Source organism: Pelodiscus sinensis, chromosome 15 (assembly GCF_052426305.1).
Source record: "Pelodiscus sinensis isolate ZL-2025 chromosome 15, ASM5242630v1, whole genome shotgun sequence".
In the NCBI taxonomy this organism is placed as follows: domain Eukaryota; kingdom Metazoa; phylum Chordata; order Testudines; family Trionychidae; genus Pelodiscus; species Pelodiscus sinensis.
The window spans coordinates 32,306,401-32,329,554 of record NC_143066.1 but is presented as its reverse complement, the minus strand read 5'-3'; the positions used below and the strand labels follow the sequence as shown (position 1 = coordinate 32,329,554).

The window sequence follows — 23,154 nt, the reverse complement described above, 5'->3', positions numbered from 1 at the left end:
TCTGCCAGGTCTCATAGCCGTGTTAGTGCACCATTACTGCGCCATGCAACTCTGCCAATTCAGGTCTGCTGTTGAGCTGCAAAACAACAGGGACTAGACTCGAGGGCCAGCGGGTCATGCAGGGTCCTAGGATCAGGTGCTCACTGACCCAAGTCAGATTGATTTCTGTGTGGATGGAAAGGGTGCTTGGGCTCGTATCGTGGGCTTAGTGCCCAGACAGGGTGGCTGACAGGCTTGCCAAGACCCTGGACAAGGTGAGGAGGGAGCTTGGGTCCATGCTCCTGGTAGGGATGAGGCCTCAGGCAGAAGGGGCAGGGCTGGGGACAGCCAGCCCTCAGCACCTCCTAGAGCACACCATGCCAGGCCCTCAGCCCTCAGAGCTGCCTGGAGCATGTTGTGTGGCACTCCAGCAGTAATTTAAAGAGCTAGGGAGTCCAGTCACTGCTGCTCCTGGGGAATGGTAATGGCAGCCATGAACCTTGGGCTCTTCTGCATCATCAGGCCCCAGGGCAACCAAAACATGTTAAAGATACATACATAATCTCACAAAGATTTCACAGAGTCTACCCACAGTGTCCACAAATTGTCACAGCTACATGTAGAAACTGGATGGAGAGGAGTGGGAAGCTAGAGAGAGATCAAAAACATTATGGTGCTTTTCTTGCTAGCTTGAAAATATCAGTTCTTTGGGGTTTACGTACCTTGGACTGGGGCCAAAGGCTCATATACCACTCGGTAACCCTGCAGGATTCCATTTGCTGCTGTCGGCTCTCCCCAAGAAACATTGAGCATAGTGCAAGTGATTTCTGAGAATGCCAAGAAGCTGGGAGCACTGGGAGCTGAAAGGATTGCAAACATACTGAATTGAAGTAGGACTATGTAACCAGATAGACATATTACGAAATGGCATTCATTGCCCAGTATAAATTTAAAGGAAATAAGATGAGAACAGGATTTATCAACTGTATCGGATCTTTGTGGAATGAAATAGAAATATAAAGTGTTCTAAAATCAGCAGACACTAAATTGCAAAACTGAGATTAAAAAGGATAGGAAGAGGAAATGGAAAATATGTAGAAGAAATGACAGAAGAGACCAGAAGTTCATTTTCAAATGACTGCATCACCAGGATAGCAAGAATCCCTTTTCTACAGCTTTTTTGGGAGTAGAAGACACAAAAAACGAGTGAGGGGAAAAACGTCAGAGTTTTATGGCTTCAGGCCCAAGAGGTTAAGTGGCTACGCATGAGTTGAGCACTCAAAATGCCCAAAGTGCATGTGCAGGTCAGGTCTATACTTAAGTATACTGTTGTATGTGTGCATGCATGTCCTCAGCTTATGTGCATGCATCTTAGTTTGACTAAGCATTCTCATATGTAGTTGTGCAACTCTTGTGCTGGCCAATGACATTTTCTTTTAGCCCAGAACGTAGGGATTGTTACTCTACGCTGCCTTCTGCACCCCTTTGCCACTGCATGGTGCAGCAAAGCCAATCTGGACTGTAGGAGTTAAATGGTGCATAGTGTCCTCTGCAACCGCGGTGAATATCATTCTCAATACTGTGCAACAATCCTCAATTCAGAGGGGGATGCAGATTCCTATTGTGGAATATCAGTTTCTTGAGTAGTAATGAGACCCCCAAAAGAACCAGAGGGCATTATATGGTCTTCACCATTGATAAAAAAGTCATGGTTCAGAGACTGAAAAGCATTAAGAGCAAGTCTATTGTTGGTGCACCCTCTCTCACAGAACATAATGACTATGGAACATCCATAGAACATGTGTTCCACTGGGATAAGCATCTTCAGCACTGTTATTATTTACTGTGGTTGTACAGAATCCCAGAGGCTCAATGAAAAACAAAAAGAGCATGATTCTTCTCTTGCATTCTTTTATTGGTGGATCTCTATTTATTTCAATGGAGTTACTCCAGATGGACTCCAGTGGTAAGATCAGAATGAGATCTATAGCCTTTGCTGGGTCAGTTTGTTCTACTTCAGATCGTGGCATCAATTCTAAAAGCCCTTCCCAAAGGTCTAATTTAATGCAAAATGTTGGCGTAACCATAATAAGAAAATAATATAACAACTTATCCAACAATCCGCTCTAAACCACAACCACCCTCTCATTCCGTGATACACAGGATAAACACTTGTATGATGATCATCGTTTAACAGACTAAACTGTGGTTTGGAAAAAGGGAAATAATCTCATACCAGCCTGATGTGTCCTGCCCTGCCTGGGGCTGCTTCTTGGTCCGTCCCCTGCTGCATTGAAGGCAGATATGCAGACCATGTATTTGGTGTGACTGGTCAGATTTTTCAGCCGAACTGTTGTCTCTGGGAGGAAAAGAACTTTCACTTTCTCAGTGTCATTCTGGCTGTCCACATCCCAATAATAAATCTGTTGAGAACAGACAGATGTTGATGTCAATCCTGCCCTCAGACTACAGTCTCATTGAGGTGCAGACTGTAAAACAGGTACTCTTGTTCCCCTATGGCCAGTCAGATGTTGGCAGTTTTAGCTTTGGACCATTCAGTTATAGGATGTAATAATATTATTCACTTTGGCTGTGTCTACATTGGCACCCTTTTCCGGAAAAGGGATGCTAATGAGACAAGTCGGAATTGCAAATGCCGCGGGGGATTTAAATATCCCCCGCGGCATTTGCATGAACATGGCTGCCGCTTTTTTCCGGCTCAGGGCTTTGCCGGAGAAAAGCGCCAGTCTAGACGGGATCTTTCGGAAAATAAAGCCTTTTCCGGAAGATCCCTTATTCCCGGAAAAGGGTGCCAATGTAGACACAGCCTTTTTGTGCAATCCTAAAGTCCTTATTTTATTTTTACTAAGGAAAATTCCCCTTGGATTCAAAATGTTTTCCCTGAGAAGGACCTTTCAAAATAGAGTAGAGAAAGTGTGAGATGGCTTAATGACATCTGTTATGGCTATAAACTACACAAGAAAAAGTCGTTGGTTCAGGACACAGATCTACCTCCTTTGACAAGTAACACCACAAACAGTATTAGCATTATATGTTTAGTGCAGACCCTTTAATCTTTCAGATAGCCTTCTGCCCAACTTCTACCAACTTACTGGAGAGATTGGAAGAGGCTCTCTCTAATTGTCAGGTAAGTTCCTTTCTCCTCCTTTCCCCCCATGTAATTCTTATCCTGAAGCCATAAAATTCAAACTCCAGAGATGAAGATTCCAATAGGCTACCTCTAAAGCGATCCGTAGCACTGCTTTGTGGATAGGCCTGGCAGTGACAACTATAAAGAAGGTCAGGGCACAAGAGCCAAGCCAAGAGTCTACCTTGGCTCTACAAGCTGAGCTATTAGAAGCATCTATGCACATACAAGAGGGATTATACATAAATTAATATATGAAATTGCTTGCTACTGCCAAGAAGTAATGCCAGATGATTCTCTCTCACTGGCTTGGCTTTCCTTCACTTGCAGACCTAGGTACACGGAGAAAGGCAGAGCCAGACACTGAACTCAAGCCAAGATCTAGCAGTTGTAGGCTTGCCCACTTCCAATCTCAAAGGATCCTCTCTCATCTGGAGAGACAAAACAAGATGGTTCTGCAATGTGCTTTATATCTCTGCAAACCAAGTGCAATAAATGTTACTTTTTCATCCTGTTAAAGTAAAGGAGGTGAAATAAGTTATCTGACATCTGACCTCGCTCATTCTTACAGCCCAGAGAAAGTTATAGACTTCCTGATGGCTCATGACAGCGGTCAATTGCCACCCCCATGTTTTCTGTGCTTTTGGTTTTTGGAGCAGATATGCTGCCTTCATATACTGAACTCTCCACTCTTTGTATGCACCGAATTTCTATCAAACTTTAATACCCCCCTTCTCTTTTTCTCTTCTTTGGACTCTCTCCCTCTGGTTTTGGGACATAATATTACTGTAGCCTTAGAATTAGTCTGCCTCATGCAGCACAGGTTGCTGTAGGAGGAAGTTTATTTCACAGGTAATTGTAAAGCCAAGTAAGATAACGAAAGCAACAGGAAGGAAGTATTGCCTTGTAGCCTTGTATGTTCCCATTCTGGCTGTCGATAGGAGGTGGGTCCCACGTGATCTCTAACTGGCTTGCAGTAAGGGCGTTTATTTGGATGTTCTGTGGGGCCATTGCTGGAGCTAGAGAGGAGAAGGAAATAAGGAGAATTAATAGTGACAAGGGGAACTAGACTGATATCCAAGTTGTATTTGTCCATTTATGGAGCAACCAGGTTAGTCTCTTTGTTTATGCCACAAGTGAGGTAAGAAACAATCAGCTTTAAATCCATCTAACTGATGCCCTAGAGAAGTCTCAGATAAACACTGCAGGGCATGTGGAATGAGAATCAGTGCTGTGGAGGTGGCTGTGTTCTCTGTCTCAGACCAGCTAAGTACACCCAGTCCAGCAGGCAGTTTGTTAAGAAGGAAATGGCAGAGAAAATATCTCCGTATTTGAGTTCAACTAAAGCTCCCAAGGCAAATGCTCCATGGTGTTTTTGCTTTCCTGAATGGCCAGTTGTTGAAGATAAACATAGCTCAGGGTCTCCTTAGCAAGAGTCACCATAATGTCCTGTTTATGCTACTGTAGTTGGCTGCTGTGAGGCTCAAACAAGTGGAGCTGCTAACACAGACATCATAAGAGGGTGGCTAGGGTCTCTAAAATTGTCCCTAGAACACTTTAGAAAAAAACCAATTAGTCACATTTTCTGTACAGTAAATGGATATTGATGCTTTTTTTGTTTTGATTTCATTGTACTTTCAGATTTAAACACAGACTGAAAGCTTGTCTCTTTCTGTCTTAATATTTATTTTGTTCACGTGCTTGCCATTTCTCCTTCTTTGTACCGCGCCATACCAGAAAACTAATTTGTCCTCCTTGTGTGCACAGGGGAAACACAATCTTTCTCTTTTGCTGCAGTCCAGCTCAGTGCAAATGGAACTTCTTTCTGAGTGACTGGTGAGGATGATCTGTTTTCTAGACCTGCTGTTTTAGCCTAGTCGCTCTTACAAACAGCACATGTCCTGGTTACTGAAGAAATATCTAAACACATTGTGGGGAAGGAAAGGGCAGGCTGCAAAGCGAAACCACTCCTGCCTTCTCTTTGGGCATGTGCAGATGGTACTGCAGCCTTTGCCCACAATGCCCAAGAGAGCTCTCTCTGTGATCCCTGCCCATTTATAGATTGTAAATAAAAGTGATAAAACATTCACCATCCAAATAAGATAGCCCTGGTTTTCTGTTCCTCTAGAGAGATCTTTCTTTAGAGACAATGACCTTCATAAGTCAGACTCTCCCCATATCCACCCGCCTTCCAGGGTTAAAAAATAAAATAGTAATTAACACCCACTCAGCCTGACACCAACTATTTATTTTGTTCTAACTGTGTGGTTTCCATATTATCACTGCCCACCCTGCCGTTAATGGAAATGTTAATAACCAGCACCAGGTTGTTGTGACAGATGCTTGGGCTCATTATCAGAAATTCTTATTTACCGCTCCATTAAACGACAGAATCGCACAAAAAACATACAAAAAACAATTCAATCAAAACTAACTGGAGGAATTTTAGCAGCCGCATTAATAATCCAAAACATAAATAAAGGGAATGTCGCTTGCATGTTTGCCATGGGCAACCCTACTGCAAAATGATTGTTGTACAATTAAAATGTGAAAGGCAAAATTGAGCAGGGTCATTATCCTGGTGCTCTGTTAAAACTGTTTGCTTATTATTTGTTAGCGTCTTTTTTTCGGTTGGATGTGTCAAATGCGGGAGGTGAGAATGGGTGTAAATAAAACACAAGCTGGGCTTGTTTAGTCAAGCAAACTCATCTAATTGCTGCTCTGCAATCCAACCAACCCCTTTTCCAGATTTCACTGGGGAAGTGAACATAGCAGCAAACTGTCCTGATGCTCAGTCATTGTTACCTTAGACCTGCCACTCTCAGAGGCAGAGGGCTGTATAGCACACATCTGAGCATGCAACCAAGCCTCTCATACAGTAGACACCCTACAAAAGAAGCTCTGCAAATACATCTTTGAGATCGGGCAATGACGACAAAACAGAAATGTGCATAATGATGGAGGAAAGCAGATCCGTTTTACAATCTAGTTTTGTCCTATACAACTGCATGTCTTGTACTGTCAGAGAGGTTTTGCTTTGAGGCTACATCTACACTAGCATTCTTCTTTAAATTCCCAGTGCTGGGCTAGAACCAGTGCAGCTTCAATGCTGCAAGCACCAGTGGGGGGAGCTAGCATACGTACAGCTAGCTGTCGTTGTGACCATGTCATATGACATTTTTCAGAGCCTGTCTAGACAGCACAATGTTTAAAAATGCCAGTGATCATTCCACCTGACTCTCCTATTTACAATCCCGGAATTCTGATGACATGCAAATTATGTTTGGTTTGGTGCCCTGTGAGTCTGACTCGCTGTCCAACTTTCAAACTCTGATGCTTCACTCTCCCTACATGCATAGATTTCCTGCTGAAATAAACAGGGATGGAGAAATAGTGCCACTCATGCTTGATGCTCTGCACACAGCACATTACTTTAAGGGCAAAGTAAAGTGTTTTAAAAAGAACAAAACCCATCCCTAAAATCATTCCTGTTTGAGACCCCAAAACCTTTGCTGAATGCACAGGCAGACGTTATCAGTACAAGCAAACACATTTTAAAGGTGAGTTGAAAGGCCTTTTACCTTGTAGAAATTCAGTTCAAAATTTCAAGGCTCTGTGGTTTTTCATAGCTGCTGGCCTCAGTAGAACATAAAGCAGGGTGGGAACTGCATCCCTGACATTGGTTTAGGTGCTAGTGACATTATCAACTTTAGCAGGAGAGACACAGAACCCTGAGGGCCTGAACTCGGCTTTTGGCAGGTAAAAAGCATTTCAATTGCTCTGAAAAATGTATTTGGTTGTCATTTCTAAGTCTGCACATGTATTCTGATTTGGAATCTCATGTAGCTTTTTGCAATCACATTTTTTGTAATAGAATTTCCTGTCTCCTAAATGGTAAAAGCTAGGACCACCGAGTTCAGTGTACAGCTTCCACTTATTATAACTTAAAACAAGGTAAGGGTATGGTTGTGCCAGGAAAATTGGATACGCCTGGAATGGGATTGCATATCATAAAAACATACAGAAAAGAAACAATCACCAGGCAAGTGAAAGGGCCTTGCTGGTGGTGTCGCTTCGTCCCTGTCAGGGACTGCCCCAACCCAAAGCCTCCCGCCCACCCTGGTACTATTTGGGGGAGGGATGAAGCTCCCCCTGATTCGTACTCGGACATTTCTGGTTGGTCTTCTTGTAGGATGAAAATTTCTGAGGCAGGCTATGATATTCTGTTAAGAACCAAATCTAAATTCAGACTCTGGGAATGGCACATAAACACAATACATGGTTATTCCCCTTCCTCACCAGTCTAGTCCATCAAAGGAAAGCCATGACCCAGGATGGGAGGCAGGACAAGACAAATTCAGTGGTGCTAATCTCTCTGCTTTAATCCCCAGATGGACCACATCCTGCAGTGATACCTTCTTGAAGCTGACAGACATATCACCACTTAACTGATAACTGATGTCTGCTTTGTTTAAATACTTGTTTTACTGGAAACACTATGTAACTTTATATTATTGCTCTTACCTTGCCTTACTATTAGCATCTATCCAGAGGATCCCGGATCTTCCTCCCTCCCATCACTTTGATCTGTCCATTGAGCATCCTATATAACTAGCTGTAACCTATTGTTTGGCAGTGTTCACTGAGCTTAGCAAGTGACACTCCGCCCAGCGCTGTGTGTGTAATAAACTCTCCTGCTTGCTTCACATACGGGCTACGTCTACACTGGCATGATTTTCCGGAAATGCTTTTAACGGAAAAGTTTTCCGTTAAAAGCGTTTTCGGAAAAGAGCGTCTAGATTGGCAGGACACTTTTCTGCAAAAGCACTTTTTGCAGAAAAGCGTCCGTGGACAATCTAGATGCGCTTTTCTGCAAAAAAGCCCCGATTGCTATTTTTGTGATCGGGGCTTTTTTGCGGAAAAGAAATGTCTTCTGTCTAACTGGCCCTTTTGCGCAAAAGTCTTTCAGAAAAAGACTTTTGCCCGAACGGGAGCAGCATAGTATTTCCACAAAAAGCACTGATTTCTTACAGTAGGAAATCAGTGCTTTTGCGGAAATTTAAGCGGCCAGTGTAGACAGTTGGCAAGTTTTTCCGGAAAAGCTGCTGATTTTCCGGAAAAACTGGCCAGTCTAGACACAGCCCCGGTGTCCAGATTCTATTCCTTCACCTCTTCATCGGGAAGTGAGGGGAAAGTGCACAGTTTACTGCATTCTTTACTCTGGCTAGGAAGCGCAGAAGGCTGGACTTCCATGTAACCATTATTTACACGGGGCTTGACAATGAACAAGAGAGTTTTTATTAAGTATAAAAAGTAGGATTTAAGTGGAAACTGTCAAAGTAAGTTACTAAATTAAAATGAATAGAAAACACATAGCTAGGTCTAATCCTCTAAGAAACTTATTACATGCAAATTCTTTCCCTGAACAACTGTTCTTATTTCAGGTAAAAACTTCAAATCAGAATTGGTCTTTTACTCTGACGTAGGTCTAGAACCCTCTTCAAAGTTCTTTTGTATCCTCTTTAGGGTGTGCTAGGCAGTTTCAAAACCAGCTGAAGACAAAGGGCTGAATGCTTCCCATTGCTTAAATAGACTTTCTCCCAGGGTGGGAATCCTTTGGTTTTGCATCTCCTTTCTTTCGGGAAAACTATCAGGTTCAAAATGGATTCCAGTACTATGTGGCATGGTCATATATCTTTCTAGCACCAATCGCAGTTTGGGCTGACAGGGCAAACATGACTATTCAGAAGTTGTTGATTTGAGAACTGAATCATTAAATATATGAAGTACCACTAATTGTCCTCATTAAGGGTATGTCTACACTACCCCGCTAGTTCGAACTAGCGGGGTAATGTATGCATACCTCACTTGCTAATGAAGCCCGGGATTTGAATTTCCCGGGCTTCATTAGCATAAGCGGGGAGCCGCCATTTTTAAATCCCCGCTGCTTCGAACCCCGTGCAGCGCGGCTACACGGGGCTCGAACTAGGTAGTTCGGACTAGGTGCCTATTCCGAACTACCGTTACTCCTCGTGAAATTCAAATCCCGGGCTTCATTAGCAAGTGCGGTATGCATACATTACCCTCCTAGTTCGAACTAGGAGGGTAGTGTAGACATACCCTAACACATTTAAAACTAAAAACCGATCAACACTTCATAGTTCTAACTTCACATACAAGAATTATATTTGCACAAAAATAGGATACACAGATCCAGCATACTGTAACTATAAAATTGATATGTTACATGACCTCTTTTGCATAAAGCATCGTGAGTTATGCATATTCATATTCATAAGCCAATTTTCACAAAGCATGGGGGTATCACAGTAATACTATGATAAAATATTAATAAAATACTAATTAGGGATTGGTTGGAAGCCAATTGAATGTCACAAGGACAGCAGATCAAAGATACCACAAAAAAGTGAAAGCTACAGCCAAAATTTGCTAATATGGGCACCTGCAGTTTGACATCTACATTTCTATTTGGACACTTAAAATGTAAATAGTCTAATGTTTGGCCACAGCAAAGTCAACAGGAGCTGCAAATGCTAATCGCCTTTAAGAAACATGATGGTTGAAACACCCAGTGGCCATGCTACAAAAGAGCTCGCTGTATTTGTTAGCGCTGGTGAAACTGCACTGGGCCATTAACACTGATTTTCAATAACTCTCAGAACATTAAGCTCCAGACGACTGGAAGAAATCTAAAACTATGCCAGCATTTTAAAAGTGTAAACAGGACAAGCTGGATAAAGAGACTAGCCAGCCTGACATCCACCCCAGGAAAAATAACAGTCCTGTATTAGCTGTTTAATGAAGAATTTAAACTGGGCAATATAATTAATCTCAATCAACAGGGGTTGATGGAAAATAGTCCCTGTCAACTAAACTTGATATCTTTTATGATGATTACAAATTTGCCCGGAAAAGGTGAAACTGTAGATGTAATAAAAAATACTGAGACTCCTGTAAGAAGCTAGATGGTGCTTGGTCCTGCCATGATGACAGGGGACTGGACTCGATGACCTCTTGAGATCCCTTTCAGTTCTAGTATTCTATGATTCTAGGACGGGGTGGATCAAGTGGATCCGGCCTGTGGAGGCCCTGCTGCTCCCCCCATCCCAGGCCAATTAGGCCTGGGGGAAAGCGTGCAAAGTCTCCTCCAGCCCTGCCCCCGCCCTGCAAGGAGTGCGCAGTGCTTAGAAGCACCGTACACTCCTGGCAGTACGGGAGGAGACTTTGCATTCTCCCGCTGCCCTCAAGCCCTGATTTTGTGAAATCTCCTCCCACAATGCAAGAGGTGAGGCCCTTCTAAGCACCGCATGCTCCTTTGCACGTTCCCCCTGTCCCGAGGCCAATCAAGGCTTGTGGGTGCCAGGAGCACGTGAAGTCTCCTCCCATCCTGCAAGAGGTTTGGCAATTAAAGTCACCTGCCAGCTGCTGCTCAGCTGGCAGTTGACTCTAAGAGCAGCGCTCCCTTGCAAGGTGGGAGCAGGGAGCAAGAGACTTCATGTGCTCTCCCTCCCCAGGCCCTAATTGACCTGGGGGAAGCAGAAGGCAGCACACAAATTCTCTTCCCACTGCCAGGGGCATGGGCGCCTAGAGAGAACTGCCCGGTGTTCAGAACAGCTGGCGGTTCTCTCAAGGGGGACAAAGACTTTGCCCATTGCACCACTCCCAGACCAATCAGGGTCTGTGGGTGGGGAACATGGAAGTGCCTTGGCCCCGCCCCTGCTGCCTGAGGCCCCGCCCCTTCTGAGGTGGCCTGGAGCCACTTCAACAATTTCTGAAGTGGCCCCTGGTCAAAAATTATTGCCCACCCCCTAGAAGATAAAGCAAATGATCTGGTACTGAATTATATTTTGCTTAAAAAAACACTGATATCAAATGACCATGGAGCACAGTAAGCGGATGAAAAAGTAGTTCATTTACAGCTCCTCAAAATGTAGCAGTAAATGAGGAATCATCAAGCAGGTGTGTTTCTAGTAATGTCCTTCAGGAATCTGTTCTTGGTCCGATGCTATTTAACGTTTTGATCAATAGCCTGGCAGAAAACATTAAAACATGACAGATAAAGTTTGCAAATTACACAAAATTAAGGGGGCAGTAAATAATGAAGAGGATAGGCCACTGGTCCAGAGAGATCTGGATCATTTGGTAAACTGGAAGGAAGCAGACAATGGCTACCTCCAGACTACATCCCTCTGTCGGCAGAGGGATGCAAATCAAGCACTTTGAAAGTGCAAATGAGCCCAGGATTTAAATATCCTGGGCTTCATTTGCATACTCAAGTTCCTGTGCTGTGTCGATCATGCGCCATTTCCAAAGTGAAAGTGAAGCCTAGCCACAGTTCTGCCGACAGCGGGAAGCTTTTACGACTTTTGAGGAGTACAGGATCTGTCGGAAAAGCTCCCTGCTGTCAGCAGAACCACAACTAGTCTTCACTTTCACTTTGGAAATGGCACATGATCGGCACAGCGCCAGAACTTAAGTATGCAAATGAAGCCCGGGATATTTAAATCCCTGTCTCATTTGCACTTTCGAAGTGCTTGATTTGCATCCCTCTGCTGACAGGAACCAGGAATGTAAGCCATGCTAACAAGATGGGGGCACTCCATCCTCAGAAGCAGTGACTCTGAAAAAGATTTGAGGGTCATGGTGGATAATTAACTCAGCATGAGCTTCCAGTGTGACACTGTAGTCGAAATGACTCATAGAATCCTAGAACTGGCAGGGACCTTGAGAGGTCATCGAGTCCAGTCCCCTGCTCTCATGGCAGGACCATGCACCGTCTAGATCATCCCTGATAGATGTCTATCTAACCTGTTCTTAAATATCTCCAGTGATGGAGATTCCACAGCCTCCCTAGGCAATTTATTCCAGCGTTTAACCACCGTAACAGTTGGGAAATTTTTCATAATGTCCAATCTAAACCTCCCTTGCTGCGATTTAAGTCCATTGCTTCTTGTCCTATCCTCAGAGGCCAAGGAGAACAATTTTTCTCCCTCCTCCTTGTAACATCCTTTTAGATACTTGAAAACAGCTATCGTGTCTCCTCTCAGTCTTCTCTTTTCTAAACTAAACAAGCTCAGTTCTTTCAGTCTTCCTTCATAGGCTATGTTTTCGGAGGGTATGTCTACACTACCCCGCTAGTTCGAACTAGCGGGGTAATGTAGGCATACTGCACTTGCAAATGAAGCTCGGGATTTGAATTTCCCGGGCTTCATTTGCATAAGCCGGGCGCCGCCATTTTTAAATCCCGGCTAGTTCGAACCCCGTGCCGCGCGGCTACACGCGGCATAGAGTAGCTAGTTCGGATTAGGCTTCCTAATCTGAACTAGCTGTACTCCTCATTCCACGAGGAGTACAGCTAGTTCGGATTAGAAGCCTAATCCGAACTAGCTACTCCATGCCACATGTAGCTGCGCGGCACGGGGTTCGAACTAGCCGGGATTTAAAAATGGCGGCGCCCGGCTTATGCAAATGAAGCCCGGGAAATTCAAATCCCGGGCTTCATTTGCAAGTGCGGTATGCCTACATTACCCCGCTAGTTCGAACTAGCGGGGTAGTGTAGACATACCCTAAGACTTTAATCATTTTTGTTGCTCTTCTCTGGACCCTCTCCAATTTCTCCCCATCTTTCTTGAAATGTGGTGCCCAGAACTGGACACAATACTCCAACTGATGCCTATCCAGCACAGAGTAAAGCGGAAGAATTAGTTCTTGTGTCTTTCTCACAACACTCCTGTTAATGCATCCCAGAATCGTGTTTGCTTTTTTTGCAACTGTGTCACACTTTTGACTCCTATTTAGCTTGTAGTCCGCTATGAACTCTAGATCCTTTTCTGCAGTGCTCCTTCCTAGACAATCACTTCCCATTCTGTATGCATGAAACAGACTGTTCTTTCCAAAGTGGAGTGCCATTCATTAGTCATTACTAAACTTCATCCTATTTACCTCAGACTATTTCTCCAGTTTGTCCAGATCATTTTGAATTATGACCCTATTCTCCAAAGCACTTGCAACCTTTTTCAGTTTGGTATCATTTGCAAACTTAATAAGCATACTCCCTATGTCAATATCTAAATTGTTGATAAAGATATTGGACAAAACCAGCCCCAAAACAGACCCCTGCAGAACTCCACTCATATTATCCTTGGACAAATAAATTGGCATCTATTTACTAGAAGTAGGGAGGTCATGTTACCTCTATATTTAGTGCTAGTGCAAATGCTACTGGAATACCATGTCAATAGTTCAAGAAGGATATTGATAAATCGCACAGTGTTGAGAGAAGAGTCAGAAAAATGATTGCAGGATTGGAAAACATGTCTTGCGGTGCTTGAACGCCTTGAATCTATTTAGCTTAACCAAGAGAAGGCTAAAGGGTGACTTAATCAGATTTTAAAGTACCTATAGAGGAACAAAAATTAGATGATTTCTTCCTTCTAGTAGATGAAAGGTACAACAAAACCTAATGGCTGGAAGTTAAAAGTCAGAGACATTGAAATTGGAGATGGGAAACATTTTTTTTAAGTGAAAACAATTAATCACTGAAACAATTGACCCAGGGTTATGATAAATTCTCCCTCATGGGCAATTTCTAAATGAAGAATGTATGTTAAGAACTATGCAGGAGTTCAAACAGCAATTAATTCAGATAATCGTTAGATCTTGGTGATCAGACTAGGTATATGATTATAGTGGTCCCTTCTAGCTTTGTAATCTACTCAGATGACGGGAAGAATTATTGACCCCTCCACCAAACAACGAAACAAAGTTGCATATGTAGCCCAGCTTTACTTCTTCTTAGTCTGGGGTGTTTCCTTTCAAAGTTGTGTGGCATGTTGAACTTCGCACCAACATGATGTTGCAGCTGGCCTTTCATTTCTTAGTGACAGTTGCTATGATGCTTTGTAGCACTCCATAGGCAACAAATCCTTGTGATTTATTGTTTAAACATAATAACTTTCTTTATGAAATGCTCCCTGCTGCTGTTCTTGTGTCTGTGATATTCGTGGGTAGCCGAGAATTTCTCTCTACTGATTTTATCATTGTTTATATAATGTCAATATTATGCTAAGCAATTTACAAAGACAGGACAAAATCCTTGCCCTCCGGAGCTTGTTTTTCATACAGACAACACTCAGATGAAAGTTGAAGGGAGAGATGCAATGAAACAAAGATGGGCTGCAGCATGCTATTTAGCGTGCTTCACCTTGATTCCACAAGTTTCAAACAATTCTGTCCAGTTTCTATTTTGTTAACACATCTTATCCTTTTTTAATCTACTGAGTGTTATTTATTTTCTTCTGTTCTTCAATGAGAGCTTGAAATTAACCTTTTTTGCCCTTCTAGTCATTATTTGTATTATGTTAACATCTAGAAGCCAAGATCTCATTGTGTTACAAACTGTATAAGTGTATAATAAAAAGGTATCCATTTTCTGAAAGGTTTTACAATATAAGACTGTAGAGAACAGGTGGACTAATAAACCCTAGACGAAGGAGCAGGAGCACAAAAAAGGTATGAGATGACTGAGATCAACATGATAGGCAGTGGTCACAGCAAACCAGCTGCCTAATTATTGTGGAATGTTTTGCAAGCACCACAACAGAGGAAGGCTTTAAGGAGGTAAATTAAAGGAGGACAAAGAGACAGATTTTCAAATGAGGTAGCTCCTTCTATGCATAAGGGGCAGCATGAGAGAAAGCACCAAGATGGTTTTTGGAATTTTTTTTAAATGGGCAATCAAAACTGGCATCTTGTGGAATGAAGGTGGGGATTTTTGTACTATGTATTGTGCCTGCTCCAACAACACTGATGGTATCATTGTTGCTGTACATACACCATCGTATAACTAAGATGATTAGTTAATTCATGTTATAGAAACAGCCAGTTACGAAGCAATTTTTCACTGACAGAATGGGATCATTTAGGATACGTCTACACTGCAGTGCTATTTTGGGATACTTCCAATTTCCCAAAATAGCAATTCTGCATCTTTATACATGCCTGTTACTTCAAAGTATATTTTGAAATAATGGGTGCGTTATTTGGGCATCCCTGTACCTGTAAGGGACTTGTCAGAATAGTGCTTTATTTCAAAATTACCTCAAAATAATCCATGACATTTCTGTAATGCAAACTGCGTCACTTATTTTGAGGTAAGGGTGCTGTGTAGACGAACCCTTAGAAACAGATACTCAGCTAGGGGATGTTCTCCACCCAATTCTAGCCATTTTAAGATAGGTCACGTTTTGGGACTAAATTATATGGCAATGTCCCTCTAAGGAAACATGTTAAATATTAATTACACATGTAATAATGTAGACCTGTATATTATATCCTTGAATTTTCAAAAATAATACAATTAAACACAGGGTCCTTTGACCTAAATAGTACATTATTATTTTCTTATTTGTGAATCGGATTTTGGCTTCAAAACCTATTGATAGGCAAGTCTCTAACTAAAACAGGGCCATATCACCTTATAGTCTAAAAGGAAGAAGTTTCAAGAAATGACTTCTTTCTGCAATCTCTGGGAGGCTCTAGCTATCATTAGGAGGAGCTAAAACAGAAATAGCCACTTACAAGTGGCACATTCTTCAGCGGAGAAATCCACATATTAATGTATTTGATGGAACTGCTCAATGCAGGGGGAAAATGGAACCTCTTCTGGTCTATATACACCCCATGGAGGATTACTCAGCATATACATGGATAACATCGCTCTCAGCTCCATGATGCTAAACATGTACCTGGAGATCTTATGCTGAGAAAGGGCTAGCAAAGTGAAGCAGAATGACACACCAACATACACTCCGAGGCAGGGAATTGAGAATGTACCCTGGGGAGTAGGGTGTGCGTACCCTCTGTAGTTTCTGATTTTATCATAGCAGCCTTTCCTATAACCAAGCCAGTCCCCTCCTTTGTATTCTGCACTTGAATCATATGCAGATACATTCTTCTTCTAATGCATTTTATAGGACACAGAAAGCATGAAAAGAATGCAAGTAAATGCTGCTCTAAATAATAGGTAAAAACAATATCCCCAACTCTTTTTGTGGTTCCAGGAAGTGTACACGCAGTTTTTAATTAAAAACATGTATGTTTTGATAATGTGTACAGAGATTGAGGAACTAAGTTCATGTTCATTGAACTGTAGATCAAGTTGATATTAGAAAATGTTGGATGACAGATGAAACAGAACCAGAAGTGGAATAGAATTCCCACAGCCCAAGACTTCGGGACAATCATTTCTCAACAAAAAATCATATAGACATGATAAGCTTATTAAGACCCTTTGTAAAGTGGAGGGCTAGTTAAGCAGAGGTAATTTTCTTTTGCTAATCCCCCACTCTCCCCAATCCTTCAGCCTCCCCTTCCTTTTCCATTTAAGATGGGGCTGTTATGTTTTCTCTCCTAAAGGCTCACTGATCTTTTAAAAGTCAGAGGGAGCCATATTAGTCTGTAACTTTAAAAATAATGAGTAGTTCTGTGGCACCTTATGGATCATCCACACTACCAAGCCTGTTATTTCAAAATAACGGGCTGGTTATTTTGAAATAATAACTCCAGCTTTTCATGAGGAATAAGGCTTATTTCAAAATTGTTATTTTGGGAGCTGTTATTTCAAAATAAGTTATTTTGAAATAATTTCCTAATGTAGACATGCCCTTAGAGACTAACAAAAATATATATAGTTTCACGAGCTTTCATGGGCAAAACCCACTTCTTCAGATAAGCTTGAGTGGAGAATAAAAAGGGGGAGGGGACTATCAGAATTATAACAGAAATTTGTAACTGCCTCCAGACCTGGCACAGAGGTGAGAAAAGATGGAAGGGAAAGAATAAAATGAATCAATCTTTTTCTCTCCTTTTTCATTCTTTGATGTCATCAGAAATGTGCTTATGCTTAGGGAGAACAATAACAGTATGTAGGATGTACTGAAAGTTGTTCAAGTATGCTAGAATATATGGCGTGTGTGTGTGTGTGTTTACACACCCAAGAGAAGAAATGGTGATGCTAGGCAGGGACTGAATGAGAGGGGCTGAATTGATGAGGAGGGGGTTCACTATCAGATAGGCTAGCAGGACAGAACTGATGTGGGAGGGGACAGAGGAACAGGTTTTACTGCTGGTTAGGGGAGTCAGGTGGAGGTGAGAGTGAGAGCTCCTGCAACAAATACCAAAATCACCTCACTCAATATAATTGGAAAAGTGTCAACTCTGTCACCAATACACACTGAGGATGGGCAGGAGGAGCTCACAAATCAAAAGACTGAACAAATACAATGCAGATATTGTTCAAATCACATGATTTTGGGGGGTTCAAATCACGATTTTCAAATTCTTGCAGATGGCAACACTGAATACGATAATATTCCATTAAAATTATGGTTAATTTCAGACCTAAGCTTCAAAATCCATCCTGTTCTTGATCCTTGAACATTTCATTTGATAGGACTTCAGTACAGTTTAAAGTGTCACTAGGGGGAGCTACAACAGCTGCAATCTTTACATGTAATCTCTCTCCTATTGAAATCAAAGGGAAATTAAAATACATGGGTACTGTTCAGTCACAGCAGACTATGTATTTTAAAATGACACTTTTCTGATCTTTTCTCTTCATCCTCCCAAAAGAAAGGCTCGCTTCTTCACCTCATCATCCCAGGCATGCTTACTATGAGGTCTAGGGTTGCAGGATAAAACTAACAAACCAAAGCAAGTGCAAAATGAAGAATAAATGCACATTAAATATTAAAGGGCACTGGTATAAAAAACAGTTCCTGATAGGTGAGAGGGGAAACCTTGAATCCCTCCGACCCTCTTCAGTTTCCTCTTACTCCCTTAATAGCCTATGTCATGAGGGCCATCCCTCAAACCAAGGAAAATGGATGGGGTTTCTATCACATCAATCAATGTCACTCCTGTATCTCAGAAATTAAAGATGGAAAATACTGTTAGATCAGCTAGTTCATATCCTTGCCATAACAAGATTCCTTGCTATCTACAGTCACCCATGTGGCAACCTGTAGAGCAACACAATGACACATCCTTCGTGATGCAGAGACCCATTAATATCAATCGGCAAAGGGTTCACTAATCATTACAAGCAACTCTTAGCTCAGACTTGACAAACTCACTATCCCAAATTCACCAGTTTCATGGTATTTATCATGATAGCATGAACTGATTGGTCAACCACACACTCCATACATAGCTGGAAGTACATTGTTAGTCAGCAGAGAAAATAAAAAGCAAATACTGTATAGTACGGTACTGTGATAAATGTAAACTACTAAAATAGAGGGAAAGTTTAAATAAAGGGAAAGTTTTTAAAAAGCATTGACAAGGTAAGTAGGCTGTTTCAGAGTCTATTTCACTTAATTTAAAATGGTTAAAAGCAGCATTTTTCTTCTGAATGAGTGAAGTTTCAAAGAAGTATTAAATCAATGTTCAGTTGTAAACTTTGGAAAGAACAACCATAATGTTTTGTTCAGAGTTATGAACAACCTTCATTCCCGAGGTGTTCATAACTTGAAGGTCTACTGTACTGAAATGATGCCGTATGGGCTTGGAGTAAAAATTAATTTAATTGATGATCCATTCAAGTGGGAGGGATATGTCACCGCTCCCTGGTCAGCAGATGATGTAATAAAAAGTTAAGTTGTTTGTCACCCCTTGTCCCCACATTGAACAGTCAATGGAAAACCAGGAAAACGATCAGCCAAAATTGAAGGTAAAAAGGAATGTTATAACAGACAATAGCCCTATCCGGAATAAAGATAAAGGATTTACTTTATTTAATTATTTTGTTTTATATTATAATCATTTGTTTCCGTCATTCTCTTGTTTGTAGTGGAATCTCTATTCCATAAATAAACTTTTTTTTTTATTATAAGTGCTCTCAAGTGCTGTGTGTGATACAGGAGTGGTGATTTACAGTAAAACACCTCTCCTGGCATAAGCTGGTGGTTTGAGGAGATAAGACTCCCTCTTACTAGAGGCAGGGAGTAACAAGGTGACATAGAGCCTTCTCCAGTCATCTGAAGAAGTGGGCTGTGCCCACGAAAGCTCATGATACCATCTACATGTTTTGTTAGTCTATAAAGTGCTACCAGACCTTTTGTTGTTTTTTTCTGTAACACACTAACTCGGCTGTCCCCTGAAGCTCCTGAACATAGCCTCGAGTACCTCAAGAACTGCTATAGTCTTCCCCCATCAACACCTGCTACATCTACATTCCTGCCTGCCTGGAAATAAAGGATTAAACCAGAGTCTCAAACATAGAATCAATCATAGAATCATAGAATACATAGAATACAAGGAGGTCATCGAGTCCAGTCCCCAGCCCTCATGGCAGGACCAAATACTGTCTAGACCATCCCTGATAGACATTTATCTAACCTACTCTTAAATATCTCCACAGATGGAGATTCTACAACCTCCCTGGGCAATTTATTCCAGTGTCTGACTACCCTGACAGTTAGGAACTTTTTCCTAATGTCCAACCTAAACCTCCCTTGCTGCAGTTTAAGCCCATTGCTTCTTGTCCTATCCTCAGAGGCCAAGGTGAACAAGTTTTCTCCTTCCTCCTTATGACACCCCTTTAGGTATCTGAAAACTGCTATCATGTCCCACATCAATCTTCTCTTTTCTAAACTAAACAAACCCAGTTCCTTCAGCCTTCCCTCATAGGTCATGTTCTCTAGACCTTTAATCATTCTTGTTGCTCTTCTCTGGACCCTCTCCAATTTCTCCATATCTTTCTTGAAATGCGGTGACCAGAACTGGACACAATACTCTAATTGAGGCCTAACCAGTGCAGAATAGAGTGGAAGAATGTCTTGCTTACAACACACCTGTTAATGTATCCCAGAATCATGTTTGCTTTCTTTGCAACAGCATCACACTGCTGACTCATATTCAACTTGTGGTCCACTATAACCCCTAGATCCCTTTCTGCCATACTCCTTCCCAGACAGTCACTTCCCATTCTGTATGTATGAAACTGATTGTTCCTTCCTAAGTGGAGCACTTTGCATTTGTCTTTATTAAACTTCATCCTATTTCTCCAATTTGTCCAGATCATTTTGAATTATTACCCTATCCTCCAGATTAGTTGCAACCTCTCCCAGCTTGGTATCAAATGCAAACTTAATAAGCGTACTTTCTATGCCAGTATCTAAATCGTTGATGAAGATATTGAACAGAGCTGGTCCCAAAACAGACCCCTGTGGAACCCCACTTGTTATGCCTTTCCATCAGGATTGTGAACCATTAATAACTACTCTCTGAGTACGGTTATCCAGCCAGTTTTGCACCCACCTTATAGTAGCCCCATCTAAGTTGTATTTACCTAGATTATTGATAAGAATATCATGCGAGACTGTATCAAACGCCTTACTAAAGTCTAGGTATACCACATCCACCGCTTCTCCCTTATCCACAAGACTCGTTATCCTATTAAAGAAAGCTATCAGACTGGTTTGACATGATTTGTTCTTTGCAAATCCATGCTGGTTGTTCCCTATCACCTTGCCACCTTCCAAGTGTTTACAGACAATTTCCTTAATTACTTTCTCCATTATCTTCCCTGGCACTGAAGTTAAACTAACTGGTCTGTAGTTTCCTGGGTTGTTCTTATTTCCCTTTTTATAAATGGGCACAATATTTGCCCTTTTTTCCAGTCTTCTGGAATCTTTCCTGTCTCCCGTGATTTTCCAAAGATGATAGCTAGAGGCTCAGATACCTCCTCTATCAGCTCCTTGAATATTCTAGGATGCATTTCATCAGGCCATGGTGACTTGCAGGCATCTAACTTTCCTAGGTGATTTTTGACTTGTTCTTTTTTATTTTATCTTCTAAAACTACCCATTCCCACTAGCATTCACTATATTAGGCATTCCTACAGACTTCTCGGTGAAGACCGAAACAAAGAAGTCATTGAGCATCTCTGCCATTTCCAAATTCCTGTTACTGTTTCTCCCTCCTCACTGACTAGTGGGCTTAGCCTCTCCTTGGTCTTCCTCTTGCTTCTAATGTATTTATAAAAAGTCTTGTTGATTCCCTTTATTCTTGTAGCTAGTTTGAGCTCATTCTGTGCATTTGCCTTTCTAATCTTGCCCCTGCATTCCTGTGCTGTTTGCCTATACAGGCAGTCCCTGACTTAAGCGGATCCAACTTATGTCGGATCCGCACTTACAAACGGGGCTTTCTCGCCCCGGAGGTCGAGGTAGCGGATTGCTACCTGCGAGCTCCGGGGCGAGAAAGCCCCGTTCGTAAGCTGCTCTGGTGCCCCTGGTCTGCTGGAGACCGTCTCCAGCAGACCAGGGGCACCGGGCGGGTTCCCGCGCTTCTGAGGCTTTGCTCTGGCGCAAAGCCTCAGAAGCGCGGGGAACCGCCGCTGCTGCTGCTTCAGTCCCGGTGCCTGTGGTCTGCTGGGGACCGTCCCCAGCAGACCACAGGCACCGGGACTGAAGCCGCAGCCGCGGGGGGTCCCGCGCCTCTGAGACTTTGCCAGAGCAAAGCCTCAGAGGCGCGGCACCCCGCTGCCGCTGCGGCTCTGCTCCCGGTGTCCCTGGTCTGCTGGGGGGGGGGGGGGCGGCTAGTGTGCCCCCCCCCCAGCAGACCAGGCTTTTGTTTTGGACCCTGGAGCAGAGCAGCTGGGGCGCTGCCGATTGGTCCTGCAGCGCTGCTCTGGGCACTACTGGACCAACCCGGCAGTACCCCAGCTGCTCTGCCCCAGGTCCTGATTCAGCCGCTGCTGGTCAGTTTCAGCAGTAGCTGAATCAGGAGGCCTGGGGCAGAGCAGCTGGGGTGCTGCTGGGTTGGTCCAGTAGCGCCGAGGAGCGGTGCTACTGGAGCAACCCAGCAGCACCCCAGCTGCTCTGCCCCAGGCGTCCCCAAGTCAGCCGCTGCTGAAACTGACCAGCGCTGACTACAGGAAGCCCGAGGCAGAGTTGCTCTGCCCCAGGCTTCCTGGAATCAGCGCTGATCAGTTTCAGCAGCGGCTGACTTGGGGAAGCTTGGGGTTCTTAAGTTGAATCCGTATGTAAGTCAGAACTGGCGGTCAGTTTCAGCAGCGGCTGAATCTGGACGCCAGTTCCGACTTACATACAGATTCAACTTAAGAACAAACCTACAGTCCCTATCTTGTACGTAACCCGGGGACTGCCTGTATTCATCATTTGTAATTTGTCCTACTTTCCATTTTTATATGACTCCTTTTTATTTTTAGATCATGCAAGATCTCGTGGTTAAGCCAACGCGGTCTTTTGCATGGTGCTATTAACATGGTGCTATTAACAGCGTACTCCGTATTGGGCTGTTCACATGCACCTTTTGCTTCATAGATTGGAGAAATAATCTGTGGCACTGTGTGCTATATAGTCTTTTCTTCTGTTCTCACATACAAACGTGCTATGTCCTTTAGCAATAACTGGGTGACTAATCATCTTTTCAGCATCAGAACATATAGTTATGGTTTGGATCTGGTTTGGATTATTTAACAAAACAGGTAATGCACAGTATCTTCCAACTGCATTTTGCCATTTAAGCCAAAGAAAAACTGGAAGAAACACATGCAGTGGAATGTTCTGGTTTGGTTGTCTGTCCGCACACAGTGGGAGGGGGATATTTAATGTTGTTTTTAATACCTCTATACCTGTTCCCATGTGTTTTTATTAGCAAATGTCAAGTAAAAGAAAAGTGATGAGGTTTGTGACTGGTGGAGTGTCTAGAATTTAGAGGCTATCCAGGGCTGGGGAGGGCCAGATATAATCTCCTCTGGTCTGGCAAAATCCCCCACCCAGGACCAGTAAGGTCCCAATGGTGCCGGACCAAGGAGATCCAACCTGTATTGATGCATGTTCACTTGTGATGGTGTACAGCATCTCTTTGGAAGGTCATGACACAATGATGAATACACCTGAGGTTCACGTACATTAGAGTTTTCTTCACTGCTGCACTGATGAATTATGGATGTGAATTGTACTAATCCAGGCAAGGCATAT

The 23,154-nt window shown here is 42.8% G+C and overlaps 1 protein-coding gene across 10 annotated transcripts in view; it reads right to left on the bottom strand.

Annotated features, from left to right (window-relative positions):
- SDK1 (sidekick cell adhesion molecule 1) overlaps positions 1-23,154 on the bottom strand; it is an 844,750-nt gene that overhangs the window by 41,005 nt on the left and 780,591 nt on the right. For all 10 annotated transcript variants that reach the window (XM_089769286.1, XM_075899625.2, XM_089769291.1 and 7 more), the window contains 3 exons: positions 4,031-4,146; positions 2,216-2,402; positions 702-839 (listed from right to left, as the gene is read on the bottom strand). In XM_089769286.1, coding sequence (XP_089625412.1) covers positions 702-839; positions 2,216-2,402; positions 4,031-4,146 — 441 coding nt within the window. The remainder of the gene's footprint in view (positions 1-701; positions 840-2,215; positions 2,403-4,030; positions 4,147-23,154) is intronic.